General features: G+C 44.0%; 1 protein-coding gene across 1 annotated transcript in view; it reads right to left on the bottom strand.

The window, feature by feature from the left end:
* SH3BP5 (SH3 domain binding protein 5) overlaps positions 1-20,244 on the bottom strand; it is a 57,772-nt gene that overhangs the window by 14,551 nt on the left and 22,977 nt on the right. The window contains exon 4 of the mRNA XM_030551081.1: positions 1,676-1,840. Coding sequence (XP_030406941.1) covers positions 1,676-1,840 — 165 coding nt within the window. The remainder of the gene's footprint in view (positions 1-1,675; positions 1,841-20,244) is intronic.

The raw sequence follows: 20,244 nt of genomic DNA, 5'->3' as shown, positions 1-20,244 counted from the left end.
TGATACCGCTGCTGGCTTAGACATCCTGAATCACACATGTAAACTGCACAGCTCACACTAGTAACTGGTCACTACCAAGCTTAAATGGACTTTAAGAGGCACTGTTGTATAGCCCATTGCAAACCTGCAAAAGCATCCAGTTTTCATCCTCATGCTTCAAGAAAGAAAAATGTTAGTGTGTTAGTAGACTTCTCATTTCAAATAAGGGCTACAGCTGATCCCTTCTCGGCAATCACAATGAAGGGGTGGAGCTAGTCTCGTCATGCAGTTTTGTAGTATAGGAACCTTAAACACACGACAGTGGTGACAACAATATCAGCAATGTTCAGTTTTCACATACCAGGTTTCCCATTTCACACAGCACACCTGTTGCTCTTTTGGTACCGTGCACCATCTGGCAGCGCTGATGTATACAATTTATACATGAAGACTATGTTGTCTTATAATCAAATACAGTTTCCACAAAAGGATTAGGATTTCAGGACTAAGATAATGTTACATTATTGCTTCAGCCAGCTTGGAATAGCGGGTTAAGCTTTCCTGGCACATCTGGAGAGGTTTGGCATGAGAAGTTTTAAGTTTGGTTTGGTTCTTGTATGTTCTTAAAAAAAAAACCCAAAGCCATTTTTTCAGGAAAGAAAGTGGGAAGAAACCATAAAAAAATTGAGTATGCATTTCTCTAACAAGCATTTAACATTCCTGCCACCACCTAGCTTTTATGCAATACTTGCCTTCTCTAGATTTCAAAGCACTTTATAAAGGAGGTCAGTGTAATGATCCGTATTTTACAGATGGAGGAAGCAGAGGCATGGAGAGGTGAATTGACAAGGCCAAGTCACTCGGCAGGCCAGCAGCAAAGCCAGAGACAGAACTCTGGTCTATTGAGTGGAATCCAGGGCTACTCCCACATGTAGGCTTTTGATGTCTCAGTGTAGTTCTACCCTGCACTCTTAACATTTGTGGGGCTCACAGCACTTCAAACAGCAGCTTTGGTTCTCAAAATACTAATCTTATTCTCCATGGACACCTCATTGGAAGGGGCCTTCCCTCGGGCAGTGACTCTGCTGCCCCAGTCATTTGGCATGGGCCAGCCCTAGGTTTTTATCTACAGTTCAGACATACCCCAAGAGGCCTCTTGGCCCTGAGACACGCTGGAGCTGCTTCCTCCCCCACACTCCCTTCTAGCCTTTGCAGAGTCTCCCCATTCTGGTTCCTTCCCACTCAACTTCACTTGCACATCTGACTCAGCATTCCTCTTCCTCACCATACAATCGGGAAAGGGAGCTGCTGGCCCGGGGCTCACATACCATAGCGTCAGGCATGGTAAAAAAAAAAAAAAAATACCCTACACAGACTCCACTGTGTTCACCCTCTCCATGCCCTCCAATCATGGTGGGAGCAGCTCTTAGCTTATCCAAAGTGGCTCCCCTTAACCATTCTCAGAGGTGGGCAAGCTGCTTTCTTCACCATCTCACAGGAAGCCCCATCTTATTTCATCTTTAATAGTGCCCCAACTTCCTGATTCACAATCCACTTCTATTCATTTGCCAGTGGAATGACAGCCCTTCTGCATCATCCCTCGCACAAATCAAAAAGAATGTAGGCCTTGTGGCATGCAAAGCAGCTAACTCAAACTGAGCAAGACACAAGGCAAGCAGCCCCTTATTGATCTCACCCTTTGGGTGGCGTGATTGAGCATCTCTTGCCAAGCAGAGTCAAACTGACGCTTGTCATCCTCCAGCAGCCTCTGTTCAGCGAGTGAAATGGTTTCCTTGGCAGCACGCAGCACCTCAGTAGCCCTCTGGAAATCCTGAGTCGCTTTCTGAGCTTCCAGCTGTGCCTAAAAGACAGACACGGCAATCATACATCAAGGAACACTTAACTATTTTTAAAAACTGCCACACTAAGACCAGGATTTTAAGGACAAAAACACTCCGGTGTTTTGATTTCCCACCCTTTTGTTTGGCAGCACATACATATTTCCTGGCCTGGGTCACTGCTAGTTCAGAGCCACACGTCTTCTGTAAAGCATTACCATGCTGTTCATATCTCATGAACCCAGAATGCAGAAGATCAGAGTTCTGCATAATAAGCATTTGGATGACAGACGGAGAAATACTGTGTGAACCAGCTTTAATCCATCAAGAAGAAACAGGAGGCAGCAAGACAACACAAAAAACTCCTAATATCTCTGCTCTCCATAGCCAGCTTGGTGTTTAATTTCACAAGAATGCAATGGGGAGCAACATTTTGCGAGTGCAGAATTTAAGTCAATACCAATTTTTTAGTCACTGCAGTGCAGTATTAACCAAGCAGAAGAGCATTTCTGAAAGGTTACGTTATTACACAGCATGATGCAGTTTTCCAGGGAAAAGATCTGTAAACCAGTTCTACGTATTCTCTTCTACTCTGTTATGACTGGGGTAGAGTAGGCACTACAGGTCCCAGGTCTGACGCACAGGGGAGAGGGAAGAATGGAGGTAGCCAATCTGTTAAGTGCAGTACTTCATAGTGTGTAGACCAATGTTCAGTGGACATGTTGATTTGGTTCAGCCTCCAGTCCTGGGTCAGTTGCTCAAACCGAGGGACACTCTTGTCAACAGCTGTGTTTGAATTAATAGTATTTAAAAGTCTTGATGAGAGCTATGAAATAACTGGCTTTATAATGATCTAAATTCTAGTTCCAAGAGCAAGAGGATTCATTTAAGCACTCCACCCATACAAGTATCCTGCCAAGATATTAAGTTACAATACTTCCAACCAATGAAAATACAAGTTAGAGACATCACAGGACAAATGTATTGTAATTATCTGACTTTTGAGGACATTTACTTAGAAATTTCAAAAAGCTGCTGGTTTTACAGATTAACCTTTTTAAAAGAACTGGGCCCAACTGACTATATTGTAATCCCAGTCAAAACTGTTTTGAGATTAGGGAGTGTTCAAATCCAGGGTCCGTTTTGAGCCATCTGGTTTTCATGTCTGAAACACACTACACATCAGTCTTCCAAAAACCCTTAGCCAATGTGGTATCAGCAACCATTTGCACATGCGGCTGGACCAGGGAGAAAAAATAGGTGGCATGGCAACCAAAAAAATATAAATACAGCCACTATCACTGCATATTCCTATGAAATACAGTTACCAGATAAAAGTCTACATGTTCATCAGCCTGTACTATTATATTTTGGCACCAATGACTTGTGTTAAATGTTTATGAGAGAGAGAGGGTTGGTTTTAAGAAGATAAATTATCGGAAACAATCCTTTTAAAAAACCTAGTTTCAAGTTACTGGAAATTTCCATATTTTTAACATGAATACTCATTTTTTATGGTTATCCCTGAATCAACTCAGGTATCTGGGGGTTTTGATCTTTAGGTTGTTTTTAAGGTTAGAGGTATTTATCAGAAGCTCATAACTGAAGCGTAATGATCTTTCAATACAATTTCACTTACCTTCACCTACCTATGAACATCCATTTGGTATACCACATTAGAAGCCCTTTTTAGGGTGTGAGTTTTGTTGTTTAACTGATGATCATAGCCTTTTGTATTCTAAGTTGTTTTTTTTTAATGAAAAAAAGGTTTCCAGCTCTTCTGCCTAAGAAGAAAACCTTTCAAACATAAGCAACTGCATTAGGTTTCTTTAGCATACAGCACTGGGGAAGATGAAATTCTCAGTTACACTACAAAAGTTTTTAAAGGAAATTAACTAATTTATATCTACTGAACAAAAATGTCAGCTTTGACCAGATCTGACAGAACACCCTAAAAACCACAAGTTTTCATTTTCACAGACCTGAAGAAGAGCTCTGTGTAAACTCAAAAGCTTGTCTCTCTTACCAACAGAAGCTGGTCCAATAAAAGACATTACCTCACCCACCTTGTGTCTCTAACATTTGGAAAGGGGTTGGACCTGAAATAGTGCAAAGGATTCTGGAATACAGAGTCACATGTGGGGGAAGTAGATGGTTTTGGTTTTGCAGGCAGAAAAAGGTGGTCACTTAGGAAAGGACTGCTAATCTCTGCTTTAGAATATGAAATAAGTATAACAGCAATCTTTTGAAAGAGCTTGTTTTCAGCACCAGATGTATCAGGCTTCACACTTGTTTATATAGGTAGTTACAGAAACAAGGCCTCCCTAGGGGAACAAAGTATCACCTAATTTAAACAGGAGTTTCAAAAAGTAAAAATCACGTTCAGTTCCCCTCAAAAGCTTCTGAAATGGTAGCAAGCTCTTTCGACCTTTTCCCTGTTATATCACACTTCAGAAATATGTTTTACCGCACAGTGACAGTGGATAAATATATTCATGCTGGAGCTTCTCTACTAGCCTAGAAAAATCAGAAGCCATAACAGTAAGAATGTGTTTTTACCCTCACCACTACCAGCTCTGAGCAGACTTGGCACACTGCTTTCCGAAGCTATGGTAAGGTACTTCTTATGCACACAGATCTATCCAACCAACCCTTTGCTGCTTTCAGTCAGTTTACAACCTACAGTCCTTAAACAGGTCTTCTTAGCTGCCAGAGCCCTAAAACATTAGAGAGCATTTAATTTATGGTAGAAGTGCACATCATGAACACACTGTGCTTTGTGCCAAGATTAGTGGACAAGCAATGTTTTTGCCAGCCCAGTGCCAGTTCACTGTAAGGCAGTCTGACAGGCAGGCTCAAGACAGCTAAAAAACTCCAGCTGCTCACTCGGAGTGAATAAACGCATTTTATAAATCTTAAACCCCTGTGGGCAAGTAATATTTTAAATTAAGCAACTAGCTATCTGCCTTTGACTTTAGTATCTAGTGGATATAGCAAAATCTTCAGATGATCTTTAAACAAGGTTGGGTCTGAGCCTTTGATAAAACATACTAGAGGAGCATAAATCTCAGTCCCAAAAATATCCTCTGCGGCTTACCGGGAAGATGTAACTACTTGTTCTTCCAATAAGTTTGGTCTGTCCTGGTAAAGAGGTCACTGCAACTGAAGGTCAGAAGTTCTCCATAAAGAGTTGGCTGACAGCTGACCCTGGGTGCTGGGAAAAAAGGTTTTCACTTTCTAGAAGGCCATGTGTGGGATAAAGGGCTCTCAGAATTTCACCTGGCTAATCCAGTAAAGTAATGTTTTGAATTAGGTTTCTGAAGCCCAGAATCAAGGGTTTTAGCTGCACAATTCTCCCACCGACTGTAATAGAAGCTGAGCTACTAAAGCCCTGTGCAACACATTTAATGTTTAATGGTCCTGCAGTCATTCATATCTCCTTTCATTATATGTTTAAAATAAAATTGGCTCAACACTGAGAAAAGCGCTCCATCTGTGGAGATCTCCATTCATCATAGGTGCACTTTAGGGCTGATGAAATCATCCAGTCCTTCCCCAAGCAAAAGGATGGGTTGCTCTATTTCTTTCAGTACGAAATACAATCCTCTCTTGAATCCATCTAGCTTTTATGCCTCACAGCTTCGTCTAGAAGCCAGTGCCAAACTGCGGTGGAGAACTTTCTTCATTCTACCATCATAACTTGAATGTTCAAGATGGAGGTTGAGGTCATTATTCCTAGTCTTATCCTTTTGTGTATGTCAAATTCTTCCCCCACTACCACCCCACTTTTTCTTAAAAACTTCTCCTCCTGTATTAAAGGGTCGGTGTGCTATGCCCTCCCTCTTTGCCAATTCTCTTCCAAATTAAAAGATATTTCCAAAATGTTTGTGCTGGAGGATGCAGTTATTGGCCCATGTTTATCCCACATCCTAAGTGGCTTCTCTACCACTGGAGTCAAATGCCCCTATTATTGTCACATAAGGCATCTTTTCCAATTAATACGACACTGATATTACATCAACTACCACCAACACAAAAAACAGAGATTAAGAATATTAAAACAAAGATAGCATATTCATTCTTCTCTTTTCTTTCATCCACACTTTTTTTTAAGCCTTCCAAGTTGCACAACACTGCAAGCTAGCAAACCAATTCGTGTATGCAAAGCCATAATGCAGCCCAGCTACAGTATTCCTTCAAGGTTAACTGACAACTAAGGATACATTGCAACAACTATGATCTCCAACTATATGTGCTTAGCTAATGGCAGAATTCAAGAGTTGCCAAGAAGAGGCACAGAAAGGGCTGCGGAGTGGGATAAATCTGCTTGTACTGTGACAGAATTTCTCCTCCTTGGCCAATTTTATTCACCAAGGGCCTGAACCTGTGCACACTTACACACATTGTAACGGTAAAGGACTCATTCAAGTAATCTGTGTGCATAAGTGCTTGCAGGACTAGGACCAAATATAGCAACAGGCAAGGGTTCCATTACGGTCAATGCAGATAAATTATTTTAAAATGTTTTTAAAGCAGCTTCCAGTTTTACATTGGTCAGTAAGAAGGATGCAAGTTTGATTTTTCCTCACAGACACCAATCTGCAAATTCAGATGCTGCAGAGAACTTAATATGTGTATTAAAATTAAGAAAAAATACAAAGGTACAGTGTAGTCAACCTGTACACTGTGTAGGTCCTTATAGCACTACTCGCCAGTCATTTTACTTTGGATCTTACAGTATATCCCAACTACAGTAGAACCTCAGAGTTCCGAACACCAGAGTTACAAACTGACCAGTCAACCACAAAGCTCATTTGGAACCAGTAGCAGTACAGAATCAGGAAGCAGTAGAGACCAAACAAAAAAAAAACAACACCAAAAAAACCAAATACAGCACAGTACTGTGTTATATGTAAACTACTAAAAAAATAAAAGGGAAACCACAATTTTTCTTCTGCATGTAAAGTTTCAGAGCTGTATTAAGTCAATGCTCAATTGTAAACTTTTGAAAGAACAGCCATAACATTTTGTTCAGAGTTATGAACAATCTCCATTCCTGAGGTGTTTGTAACCTTGTGGTTCTACTGTGAAGAGCATACACAATTCCTTTTTATAAAAATCCCTTGACTGAAACATAAAAAGAGAATGTAACTATTTCTTTACCTAAGGAACTGGGAAATCATGTTACAGCCCAAGCTCTAAGCTATTTGGTATGTTAATGTGAAACCCATGTATTTCTTGCCTGATAATCTTTAAACAAGTGTTTAAAATTTGTCTTGCTACTAGCCAATACTTGCTTACTACTCAAAAATAATTAACTGGCTCCCAGCTAGACGGTTCAGAGACAAATAGGAAGTTTCATTACTTACATTTAGGCAGTCATCTCTTAAGTAAGTAATTACTCACTTGATTAAGAGAGAACACTAGGTACTCTACTATATCACCACCGGAGTTGCCATATTTAATTTGCAACATGGGGCAGGGTCACTCCCAAACTGGTTTGGGGCTATTTTTAGCACTATGCTGGGCTTTTATCCCTGGTGCACACTCATTGACCAGTGAAAGCAGTCACTACATCTGCACCATGGTGAGCCCTTCTTAATTACCTGGGTTTACCTACTTGACAGCCAGTGAGTCCTAAGCAAACAAGCACTCTTTCTAGCTACCAGAATTATTGACTGAATATAGCAGCCAATCAATGTCTGTTATTTTGGACAGATGTGCTGTCAGACTTCACACTGAAGTCAAACGTTGTTCATATAAGATGATAACGTTACTTTTCTACAGCATCCTTCTTACCTTCAAACATTTCAGAGAGCACAATGTGTGCTTAAAAGAAAAAAAATACTCTCCTCAACCATCCTCTCCCCCTCAAAAACAAAGCCAAAAAGAGGAGTCAGATTAGAGGGACTGGGATGAGTCATCTCAAATACAGAACCACCCCTCCCCACACACACGGAAATCAATTGCTTATAAAATTCAAAGCCTGTCCCTTAATGGCAGATTTACAAGAATCTTTACTGAGCTACATAAAAAAGAAGTCTACAATTATTCTCTGCATTAGTGTCAGAACATCCAATTTCTCTGCTATTCCTATCAAGAGCTTGAAACGTTTCGGTATCTTTGAAGTGGCCACTAAGGAGCTATTACACTGCACAGAGGTTAAACTTGACTTTTCAAAGACGGGTTTAGGGACCTTTCAAAAGAGTTATTTCAGCCCAGCCGTTAGACCTCCAACATCTTGGGAGCAAATTATTTCCTCCCTGCTCCATAAATAATGGAAATGCCCGTGGGATACAATGACCAGCTGTCCCTACTTTGTTATTGGACTCCGGCTTTGGGTTAAATATTTTGGTTTTTATTCTCTCTTCTGGAGGCTGAATTGTTACAGCTCCAATTGTCCCCTGGACCTCAGCGTGTTTACATCCATCGCAACTTTTTGCAAGATGGGACAGGGAAGGCAAGGGCAATGTAGCAAATTGAGAGATTTCTATCGCTGCTTACAGCAATGGTTGTAAGGCAAAGTGTCCCCACACACCTCTGCTCGACAGAGAAGTATGTCTGCTGCAGACTAAGCCCTCGTCCAGACTAACCCGCGGCATCGGCGGGTTAAAATCGATTGCTCGGGGATCGATATATCGCGTCTAGTCTGGACGCGGTGTATCGATCCCCGAGCGCGCTTACATCGATTCCGGAACTCCATCAATCCGAACGGAGTTCCGGAATCGACACGGAGAGCCGCGGACATCAATGCGGCGCCGTCCAGACTGGTGAGTACCTCGATTTTAGAAATTCGACTTCAGCTACGTTATTCTCGTAGCTGAAGTTGCGTATCTAAAATCGATTTTAATTCCTAGTCTGGACGTGGCCTAAGCCAAGATCATCACATTCAATTTCCTCATCACCTAGCCCAAATCTGAAGCCACATTTCCAGGAATAACAAGGCTCACACACTAACCCAGTGTGGCATCTAATTCAGCCTGCCGCCTCTGCTTACATCATGAATGCAAGAAAGCAACTGCATACAAGAGATAACGATCTTCCAGGGCCTCTTAAAGAAAAAAAAACAACAACAATTTTAATCTGGACAAAAACAGTGTACTTAAAGAATTCAGTCAAGTAACAGAGGAGGCCTGCATCAATCACATGGCACTGCCATATGCCTGAGAAGAAGGGGACTTTATAAACTGCAGGTCCCTTGTCCTATGACAGCACCTATGCAAAAACATCATTGAAAGCTCTCCAGTTTCAGATGTTCTCATGAAGGCTTTAAGCTCTCCAGTCCTACCCTAGTGGGTGATAAGCCACTAAGCCTATTCCCCTCCATCATTCTCTTAGCCATTCAAAAGCGGTTAGTGATTGCTTGATAAAACTCAGGCTTCATTTTCCCCACTTCATTGTCTAATAAATTACATTATTTGTGATGCATTTGAATAGGGCATATATGGAGATCCCAGAAGACGCATCACACATCCAGTCCTTGCTTGTTAGAGCGGGATTGTCCCCGGCTGCAAGCCAGACTGCAGTTACTCCCTTATTTAGCATGGCTATGGCACCAAAGCCTGCCATGCTATACTCACTAATACTGTACGGACTGACTTCTTGTGCAGCCAGCACCATCTGTTAGTGGGGTATTTCAGCATGGCCAAAAATAAAATATAGAACTGTCCCTCCCTCCCTCCCTTTGAAAGCTGGGTTTACAGTAACTTGGCCAGTTTTATAAGAAATCCTTATCGTCAAGAAGAGAGCTAGAATCCCAGGATGAAATATGGAGTCCTTCATCTAGATTATAAGATCCTGCAGGACAAAATCTCTATAGCACATACAGTAAGTCTAAAGTTGTATTTTACAATTGGTTGTTAAAGTTCACAGGAGCCAGCCAACATGCTGCTTTGCATCTGACAGCAACCCTCCGTACTGAAGTCCTAAAAACAGATGCTGCAAGATTTAAGTGGACTGCCATAGTACATTTCACTTTATAATTACTTGAAATAATAAGCGTTCAGTGAACTAGGCTGCACACTATAATCACATCTCATTTAATCATCAAAGCAGCAGCAGGTTCTCAGAGGGTTGACATTAAGGATCTGTAAACACTTCCCTACCAGAGAGATCATAGCATAAGCAAAAAGAAAAATGCATGAAACATGAAGACTTTGGGATTCCAGTCTCAACTATGGGTACGTCTTCACTACCGGCCATATCAGCAGGTAGCAATCGATTTCTCGGGGATCAATATATTGCATCTCATCTAGATGCGATATATCGATCCCCAAACGCGCTCCTGTCGACTCCGGAACTCCACCAATGCGAATGGCAGTAGCAGAGTCGACAGGGGGAGCCGCGGACGTCGATCCCGCGCCGTGAGGACGGTAGGTAACTCGATCTAAGATACTTCGACTTCAGCTATGCTATTCACGTAGCTGAAGTTGCGCATCTTAGATCGATTCACGCTCCCCAGTGTAGACCAGACCTACAAGGACATGTACTCCATCCTTGGAAAGCCTCACATCAACCAACAGTGTCCCAGTCTTTTGGTTGGGTAAGGAGCAGCAAGGGCGTGCTCTGACGTGCAATTCTACTCCACTGCAAAGATGATGGTTGGTACTTACAGACCATAAAAGATGTTTAAGAGGTCCAAGAGTGGGTCAGGAATACAAGCAGACCTACCAGTAGTGAAGAGCCTGGATAGCAGCAGTTGCAAGACACTTACCTAAGGATAGATTTTAAATTGTTTGCAGCAACAACAAAAACAAAAAATTAAGTAGCAGCTGCAACTGAATACCCTCTATATTCCACCCTACATGCTATTGTAGTGACCTTTGTACAAAAATATGCCTTGTGAGGTATCACTTGAAAATTAAAAACTGGCTGGTCAATAATATGGTGAAATGTATGGACACAATGCATATTAAGAGATATGAACATAAGCTGAAATTATGACTGAAGTTTGCTTACCAGACAAGTCTGGGGAGGAGGGCACACCCATTTCTCGAAGACAAAAGACAAGCTGATGCCTCTAGCGAAGCATCAAAGTTGGTTGGCCATCACCAGTCAAGCAGCCATTCTTTGCAGAGCAATTAGCATTTTAATGAACATCAACAGGGAACCTCTTTCACCATGAGTCTCCATGCCTCCATCCTCCCAGTGGGAAGGAATTTTATCTAAAGGTAACTAACCCTCAGATGACTGGACTATAAAAGTGAGGGGCAAACACTCCCCCAGAGACTCTCTGTCTTTCTCTCACTCTCTCTGTCATCTAAGATGACAAAGGACCCAGCCCTTTGGACTTTGAGGGCCCATCCTGACTTGAGAATTTGGTCAGCTACATTGCTGGGAACCTACGGTAAGGTTTCAGCCTTGAATCAAGTCTAGTTTGTTGCGTTTTAGTTCCTAGGAAGCGTTTTATCTTTATTTCTCTTGTAATCATTTCTGACTATAATACCTTGTATCTGAACTCATTTAAAACCTCTCTCTTTGTAGTTAAATGAACTTGTTTTATTCTTTAATCAAAATTAATCCAGTGCTGTGTTTAAAGTGAACTGTTGGGTAACTCCAATTAAAGCAGCAAACTGTTGGATACTGACCCCGTCCCTTACAGCAGCAACGGACCTTTAATATCCAAACTGTCCAGGAGAGGGCTGGGCAGTGCAGAACACATGTTTTGGGGGAAATCCGGGCCTGGGAGCATGTTGGGGTCACTCTGCTGCAGGTGTGGCTGCTATGTAGCTGACAGGCTGCTGGAACCAGAGTTGCTGGACCAGGACTGGAGCTACACACAGACACTCAGGCCATGTCTACATCTAAAATTTTGCAGCGCTGGTTGTTACAGCTGTATTAGTACAGCTGTATAGGGCCAGCGCTGCAGAGTGGCCACACTTACAGCAACCAGCGCTGCAAGTGGTGTTAGATGTGGCCACACTGCAGCGCTGTTGGGCGGCTTCAAGGGGGGTTCCGGGACCGAGAGAGCAAACCGGGAACGCCGCGGTTTGCTCTCTCGGTCCCGGAGCCAGCCAGCAAACCGCGGGGAAGGAGACCTGCTTGCTCGGGGTTCCGGGACCGAGAGAGCAAACCGGGAACGCCGCGGTTTGCTCTCTCGGTCCCGGAGCCAGCCAGCAAACCGCGGGGAAGGAGACCTGCTTGCTCGGGGTTCCGGGACCGAGAGAGCAAACCGGGAACGCCGCGGTTTGCTCTCTCGGTCCCGGAGCCAGCCAGCAAACCGCGGGGAAGGAGACCTGCTTGCTCGGGGTTCCGGGACCGAGAGAGCAAACCGGGAACGCCGCGGTTTGCTCTCTCGGTCCCGGAGCCAGCCAGCAAACCGCGGGGAAGGAGACCTGCTTGCTCGGGGTTCCGGGACCGAGAGAGCAAACCGGGAAAGGAGACCAGCTTCGCCGCGGTTTGCTCTCTCGGTCCCGGAACCCCGAGCAAGCAGGTCTCCTTCCCCGCGGTTTGCTGGCTGGCTCCGGGACCGAGAGAGCAAACCGCGGCGTTCCCGGTTTGCTCTCTCGGTCCCGGAATCCCGAGCAAGCAGGTCTCCTTCCCTGCGGTTTGCTGGCTGGCTCCGGGACCGAGAGAGCAAACCGGGAAAGGAAACCAGCTTCGCCGCGGTTTGCTCTCTCGGTCCCGGAACCCCGAGCAAGCAGGTCTCCTTCCCCGCGGTTTGCTGGCTGGCTCCGGGACCGAGAGAGCAAACCGCGGCGTTCCCGGTTTGCTCTCTCGGTCCCGGAACCCCGAGCAAGCAGGTCTCCTTCCCTGCGGTTTGCTGGCTGGCTCCGGGACCGAGAGAGCAAACCGGGAAAGGAAACCAGCTTGATTACCAGAGGCTTCCTCCTTCCACGGAGGTCAAGAAAAGCGCTGGTGAGTGTCTACATTGCATTACCAGCGCTGGATCACCAGCGCTGGATCCTCTACACCCGAGACAAAACGGGAGTACGGCCAGCGCTGCAAACAGGGAGTTGCAGCGCTGGTGATGCCCTGCAGATGTGGACACTCTCAAAGTTGCAGCGCTGTAACTCCCTCACCAGCGCTGCAACTTTCTGATGTAGACAAGCCCTCAGAGTGTGATCTGCATGCCGGTAGGCTGTTTGCGAGAGGCCCAGGCTGGGAGTAACATCAGCTAGGCATTGTGAGGCACCCAAGGTTGCACACAGGTGGAGACACAGCCCATCACCGGTCTGGATTGCAACCCAGAACGTCATAGCAGCCCAGAACACTCTTTACCTAATCAAAACTTAAGCAAAGATTAGAGGGGGGAGGGAAGATGTACGGACAGCTCTTCCACAGTCCTGCTAGTGACATTTACCACCTTCTTTCCAATGATGTTATGACAAGTTATCTTCCTTGAAATTGCAGTTCTTTTATTGCCGCAGCCAAACTATTCAATATCCAAATCTCAACCCTTCCTGCACCACCAAACACATAGGGCACAAACTAGCTTCTGCCTCCTCTTTCTATCCTGGGCCACTCTTTGCATGGCCTCTATGTTAAGAATAAATAAAACTCGTACTTGCCAGTCAGAGCAGCCTCCTACTCAATAACAACCGCCTAATGGGGAGGAATATATTCAGGATCTTTAATTCACCAAGCTGATCTCCAGTGGTGACTTTTCAAGTCTCACCGGGAAGTATCCATTGTCTGTTTTAAAACAGTTAGTCCAAGACACTCAGTATTCTTCTACTCAGGCAGCTGACAAACCCAATGAATAAATGTTAAATCAAGGCCTAAAGAAAAGTGAAGTCTGTCACCCAAAGCCTAATTGTCTGACCAAATAAAGTCTCTGTGACCTCCCTTTCCTCTGGTCACACATATCTGTGCCCTGAGGCAGCAGCAAAACAGAATGTTATGCAGGAATGATCAGACCAGAGACTGTGACGTGTCTAGCCTGATGTGCTTGAAAGCAGGATGGGAACTACCACACTGAAACTTGACTGGTTCCTGTATTCAGAATACACTATATAGTGATTAACTGAGGTTGATCTGATATCTCTAAGGCAGCACAAAAGGCACTCCATCAAATTCAGAGTGTGGCAAAAGATTTCCTTTCCCTAACCCAGAGGGCATCCTGCTTTAGAAATAAACACTGCTTCTCTAGTTACCCTATTCTTGCTTTTCCGCTAAGGGAGTGACTGCCCTCCCTAAATAGTGCTATCATGTCAAACTCCCCTTCTTGCCATAATTCATCCTGGGCTTCGAGCTGAATTGGTGCTTGGTCACACAGCCAGCGCACACACCGCCCTGAGTCTCACAAACAAGAAGAGAGACAAATCTATGCTGAAGGTTCCCTCATGGTTGTGCCAATGGAACTCCGTGTTTCACAGGAAGACTGACGTCACCCTGCCCTCAATTCCCCATGGGGGTGTCAGGAGGTGAGCATCAAGATTTAATGACGTGCTTCATAAATGAAAAAGTAGTCACTAGAGAAAAACACTGCCCTACAGAGCAGGTCCACAGGGAATAAAATACTGGGAGGGTATGGGAGAGAAAGAGCTGAAATAAAGGCCCAGTTTAAGAATCAGTCACAGCCCACACTAACTCCAGAAACCTTGATGCTATACGCAGACCCAGCTGAACTGTTCTCCTTGAACTCTTCACATGGATTTCCCCCCCTCTAGCAACTCCCTTTGGTTGCCAGGCTCCCCTACATTTCCAGATAGGCCAAAGAGACTTGGAAGTTGGCTCTGAGGTAAGCCTCCTTTTCCTTCAGGGCTGTTTCAGCCCCTACTTCCTGGAATGGTTCTGTCCTGCCTAAAGAACTGCTCCAACTGCCCTTCACAGCTGCCAAGTGTGGCAGGGAAAGGTTAAAAGAACCCCAAGTCCGATTTCTCTCTCCCCCTCAATATGGGCTCTCCAGTTACAGGAACCCAGCATTTTAGAAAGGACTCCCCACTTTGCAGGACCTCTTTTAAAAGGAGCTATACCACTACTAATCCGGTCACAATGCACTTCTGAGATCCACTTCAGCTCTAAAGCCACTTCTTAGCCACACAAGTGGCTCCTCTGCACAGGTGACGAGGCAATAGCTTTTCAAACTATTATGCCTGCCTTCCTACAGCAGTTGGATACAGCAGTCGGCTACAGCAGTCGGCTACAGCAGTCTGAAGCCATTTATTTCCACTTCTTAGCAGGAGAGTCTGTAGCATTCAATACAGGTCTGCAAGAGCAGCTCCCACTCTACAGTTTCCCTTCAAGCATTCACTCCTATATGGAACCCTTATTGCAGCCACACTATAGACCAAGCGACTCAACACGCAGGTTGTGGATTGTTCTCACAGATTGCCTAAAAAACAGAAAGGTCACACACGGTCGATTTTACTGAACAGAACATTTACAAAGAATATCCAAGGAAGTGCTCTCAAGGGCCCTTCACAATCACTTCACAAGCGTTGTGCTCGTTCAAGAAGGTGCTGTTAATTCTGTTTCAATGCTAATTCTCACAGGCTTTGTCACGCTATTTGCATCCATTTTTTATGGGCTAAATAGTTGTGAATATGAGAAGAACTGCAGCTTCCTAGCAGCAATATTGCATCTAAGATGAATATAGTTATCCCTCATTTAAGAGATTACAGTAATTATCCAAACACACTATACCTTACAATGATACTGCTGCATCATGGATTTTGGATGTAGGTCATACTCCCCCCCCCACCCCCCAGTTGAAAGGATTTGCAAAAATTCAGGACATTTAAAGATTCACCATATCCAATTTCCTTCTTTTGTAGATGCTAAGTGGTTAAACACACACTCCTTCAACCGGAAGAGGTCAGTTAGTTTGTCTACTGCATCTGTGCCAGTAGTTTTTCTTTTCACTAACTCCATGGCAGGCTGCCAAATATGAATACAAGTCTGTCACAGTTTTGCTGACATGTAATTTTTACTTCTCAAATTCCTCTCCTCCTCTCCTTTAGCCAAGAAAAGTTTGCTAGTCAATGTGAACGGACCTCAGCTCTTTGCCTTCTAAACAGACAAAAGCAACAAGGTTTTACATTGCAAATACGGTTGCACTCTGTGGTGAAGTGATCCCCGTATATACTGTTTCTAATGCACATAGGGTCTATTTTGCAACAAAGAGATGTTACATAAGCAGGGCCAGCTCCAGGCACCAGCCCAGTATGCAGGTGCTTGGGGCGGCACGTCGGGCTCTTCTGTGGAGGCGGCGGGTCCCTCTCGGAGGGAAGGACCTGCTGCCGAATTGCCGCCGAAGAAGAAAGCGGCGCAGTGAAGCTGCCGCCGATCGCGGCTTTTTTTCTTTTTCTTTCACCGCTTGGGGCGACAAAAACCCTGGAGCTGGCCCTGTACATAAGAACATAAGCCAAGAATATTACAAGAGAATTGATTGCAGAGCTGGGCCAGGGAAGAAAACCAAGACCTAAGAGGAAACAAACATGCATTCCTTTCAATGAATCCTCCTCCCAACATTTCTGCAAGGTACTGTAGTGAGAGAGATACATGTAGATATAACTTGGCACACGTCATTCACCTCTTTTTGCCAGCAACAAGTTTTCTGACGGTCCTCTGCGGAAGCTGCGCAGAGAACAAACTGCAACCTGGCACAGAGAATAACGCTTCTCCAGACCAAGCTCAATGCTAGAGCTGCCACAGCGTTCAGCTCCTCTCCCACCCTGCATCACTACTGAGTTAGGAAGAATCAGGGAATGAGAAGGTATCAAGAGTGCTCCCATTACCCTCAGGGTTGACATTACCAGGGTTCTATTCTCTATTATTCTGGTTAGCTTCATTAAGTCAACTTGTTTTTTTAAACAATTTTTTCCAATCAGAAGTGGAGCAGCCCATTATTGCATGTTCATGTCACTAGTTCTTCGCTTGGCAATCAGTGAGGATCTCATGCAGGATAATACTTGACTCTTCTGTAGCATCTTCCAGCCAAGGGCATCAAAGCACTTCTACATACATTAATAAATTAAGCTTCAACACCTCACTGAGGTTGGCATCACCATTTTAATATGCTCATGGCCACATAACAGTTGGAAATCAAACCTCTCTCTGATTCACAGCCTGTGCTTCACAGGTACTAGGGTGACCACACTTGCTTTTGCATAGCGTGTTGTTCCCAGTGACTGACAGCAACATCTATGGTGGCAACACACCATTCCCAAATTCCCAACCAGCTGATGAAACAAGACTTGCATAAAATCCTCACACAGTGGAACACTCTGGGCTCAATCTTGAGAGATGCTAAGCAGCTTCAACTCTTCCTAAACTCTCCACAGCATCAGGCCCTGTCCCAGTGATTAAACCATTAATGTATTCTTGTGATTTCCTCTCCTCCATTCATTTCTCCATTCCATTTGCAAGTAAGTATCATTCTCAGACCAATTATCTATGGCAGCAGGCTAGGAACAACAGATTTCACACAAACAAGAAGCACATATTGGAAAGAAGTGTGATGAGTTGCAATGACAGTGTTGACTTGCTAGCCCATGATGTAGCTAAATCATCTAATCTCGGTGCTCCTGATTAAGGCAGTGGAAATGCTGGGCTGCTATCTTAGCCAACCTCTCTTCTGAAGTCAGAAGAAAAGTGCTAAACCCTTTTATATGCTCAGCTTCCCAAGCAGTACATTTTCCTCCCCAAAGACACCTCACTAAGATGTATTTTAGTAGTTAATGTGCCTGTAGGACAGTGTACAAAATAGCAAAACATCCCTGCCACAGACCTGAAAATTCCCCGCAAGGTTTTTAGGTCCTCAGTTTGCCAGGTCACTCTGGCCCCATCACGAATTTAACGTTAATGCTTTGGTGTCAATAATCTACATCCCAGCTCCATGCAATGGACTGGAAGTACAGAAAACCCAACTCCTAGCCCCAAGTGATCATCGTTACATCATACTAGAGCTTCGTCTCAGACAGACAAAGCTGACTTTCTCCTGAAATATATCATACAGACATTACAGGATTCTTACTTAGGAGATTCATTAGTCTTGAGTTTTCCTGTCAGTGTAAAATTGCACAATGGGGTAGGGACAGGAGGTCTCAGGGTTCTCAGGCTGCCCTGAGGAACAGTAAATTCATCCTTAATTGGAAGTCTGATTTCATTTGTTTTTTATGCTTCATGTCAGGACCCTTGTCTTACCCTATTGTGACTGGCTTTGCCTTAATAAATGCACTAGCAATGTTTTCATAGGAGAATAATGTCAGTGCACTACTGAAGCCAACCATCTCATCATGACTCAACACAGCTTGCATCAGACAACTCGGGGGCGGGGGGTAAGTTTAGTTCCCATCACTCCTTTACACCTCTGGGAATCAAAGTTAAAAAAGATCCCTGGATGACTGAAATGGATCAATATCCCAGTGCAAAGGAAGTCACCCAATGTTTCATGATTTCTTCCCCCTATTCTGAGTCATTTTCCCTGTTGCCTTTTTTTTAATTATATCTTGTTACACAAACTTAATAACATTCAGATCATAAACTGCTTGGGGCAAAAAATGATTTCTGATAACATGCTTTGTAATCTTATGGCTCTCTCTTTTTCATTACATTTCTTGAACAGTATCCCCCTGGACCCTAAAGCTGTTAGGTTACAAGACCTTAGCATGCAAACAACCATAAGTAAGGAAGGAGCCATTTTTCTGTTTTGTGTTTGCACAGCCCCTATCACAATGGGACCCTGATCACAGCTGGGACCACCCAACTCTACCACAATAGAAATGATAAATAAGGTTTTTGTTGAGAAGCAGGCTATAAATAGCTAGAAGATAAGCCTCCAAAAAGGCAACAGTATCAAAGAATCTAAATAACAGAGAATAGTATTAGTCTGAGTGAGTGGACAAGTCTGGAGAGGATAGCATCATACTTGAGCCTAACAGAATGAACTGAATAAATATGGTAATCTCTACTGATGAATCTGTCATTTCTGGAGTATTAATATTGCAATCCTGTAAAAAAATTCAGTGTTATCCAGATTTTTTTAAATACAATGGTTACATATGTGTTTTGGAAATAAGACCTTTAACAGAGCGCAAATCTCTCCTTTCACAAGATGCTCTAGCTAGCATAACTAAAGGGCTTTTACAGACAGCAAACAGGCAGAGCAGTGTTTCCTAAATGTGGCTCTCAACCCACCATAGGTTTCAGGAAGGTTCTAGATAAGTCACCATCTCCAGGGCTGGATCCACACATCACCAGGCTCCAAGCAACATATACTTCTGGCCCAATATGGATAGAAGGCCAGGGTGGGGGTTAGTGGTTTGGAGGGTGAGAACGTCTTACACTCACCCTCTTCTGTGGGACAGGGCCCAGCTCCCCACTCCAGACACCACATCCTGGCACATGGGATCGCAATGCCTGGAACTGGCAGCTAGGCCAGTCCTGCAGGACAGAAGCCACTGCCAAAGGGTGAGATGACTCTCCAAACCCCTGCACCACCAAAATGCCTCCCCTCTGCACTGGGCCAGGATTAGGTTGCGGTGCCAGGGCAGAATGTGCATGCATATAATGATGGATCACAAAAAGAGACAAAACCCAGGGGGTGGGTCACTTTAGTAAAAAGTTTGGGAACAATGAAGTAGAGACAAAATGTCATTTGCAGGGACTCAGCAGTAGCTGCCAAGTTCCAGTCACGGTGGACATTTTTGTAACTTGGCGCCTGAAGTTATATCCCTAACAAAGTGATCCAATTTTCAGTAGTACAAAGCACCCACATCTACCACCGATTTATAAGGGAGTAACTTACAAAGTTTTACGTTTGGGTTTGACAAAGTCATATTTGTAGAACTATAAAAACATGCTTGATGTAAAATATATGTATTGCACAAATATTGCGCATGCACTTCCTATCTTGAGAAAGAGAAAAGTTACCTCTGTGCTTCCAGGAGCTCTTACCCCCTTTACAGCCAGCAGCTCCAGCCACTCTGCTCCCCAGCCCAACTCAGTCCACTCACCTGCCCCAGGCAACTGGGATTTTTCAAGCCCCAGCAATGAAGTTAACAGATCTGGATGCCTAACTTTAAACACCCAAGTTTGGGTGATATTGCCCACAACTGTCACACAAGTGCCATAATTCATGTCAGAGAGGAGAGTTCAGACATCCCTGAATGTTCACCCATTTCAGAGAATATTGTGTGTTTATACTTATCTGGAAAAATCACAGCAGAATTCTCTTGGTTGTGGGGGAAGAGGAGTGAGGTTGAACAAATTCCAATACCCTTCAATTTTAGTACTTAGCATTAAGCTTTGAGAGAGAGAGAGAGAATCAAGAGACAAGAATTCAAGCTCTATAACTGGTTTTAGAGCAATTATAACTGCTGAGAGGAAGGAACCTGAGTAAGTCTTTTACTGTCTGAAAGGCCATTATTAGTGCTAGAGAATAGAACAAGCCTTTTACTATTGATAGCATATGCTTACGTGGTTGTTTTCAGACTAGTATGCGCACACAGTTGCTGTGCGGGATGGGAACAGATTTTGCCAC

Source organism: Gopherus evgoodei, chromosome 2 (assembly GCF_007399415.2).
Source record: "Gopherus evgoodei ecotype Sinaloan lineage chromosome 2, rGopEvg1_v1.p, whole genome shotgun sequence".
In the NCBI taxonomy this organism is placed as follows: domain Eukaryota; kingdom Metazoa; phylum Chordata; order Testudines; family Testudinidae; genus Gopherus; species Gopherus evgoodei.
Note: the sequence above shows the minus strand (reverse complement) of the source record. Positions and strands in the feature narration are given on the sequence as shown.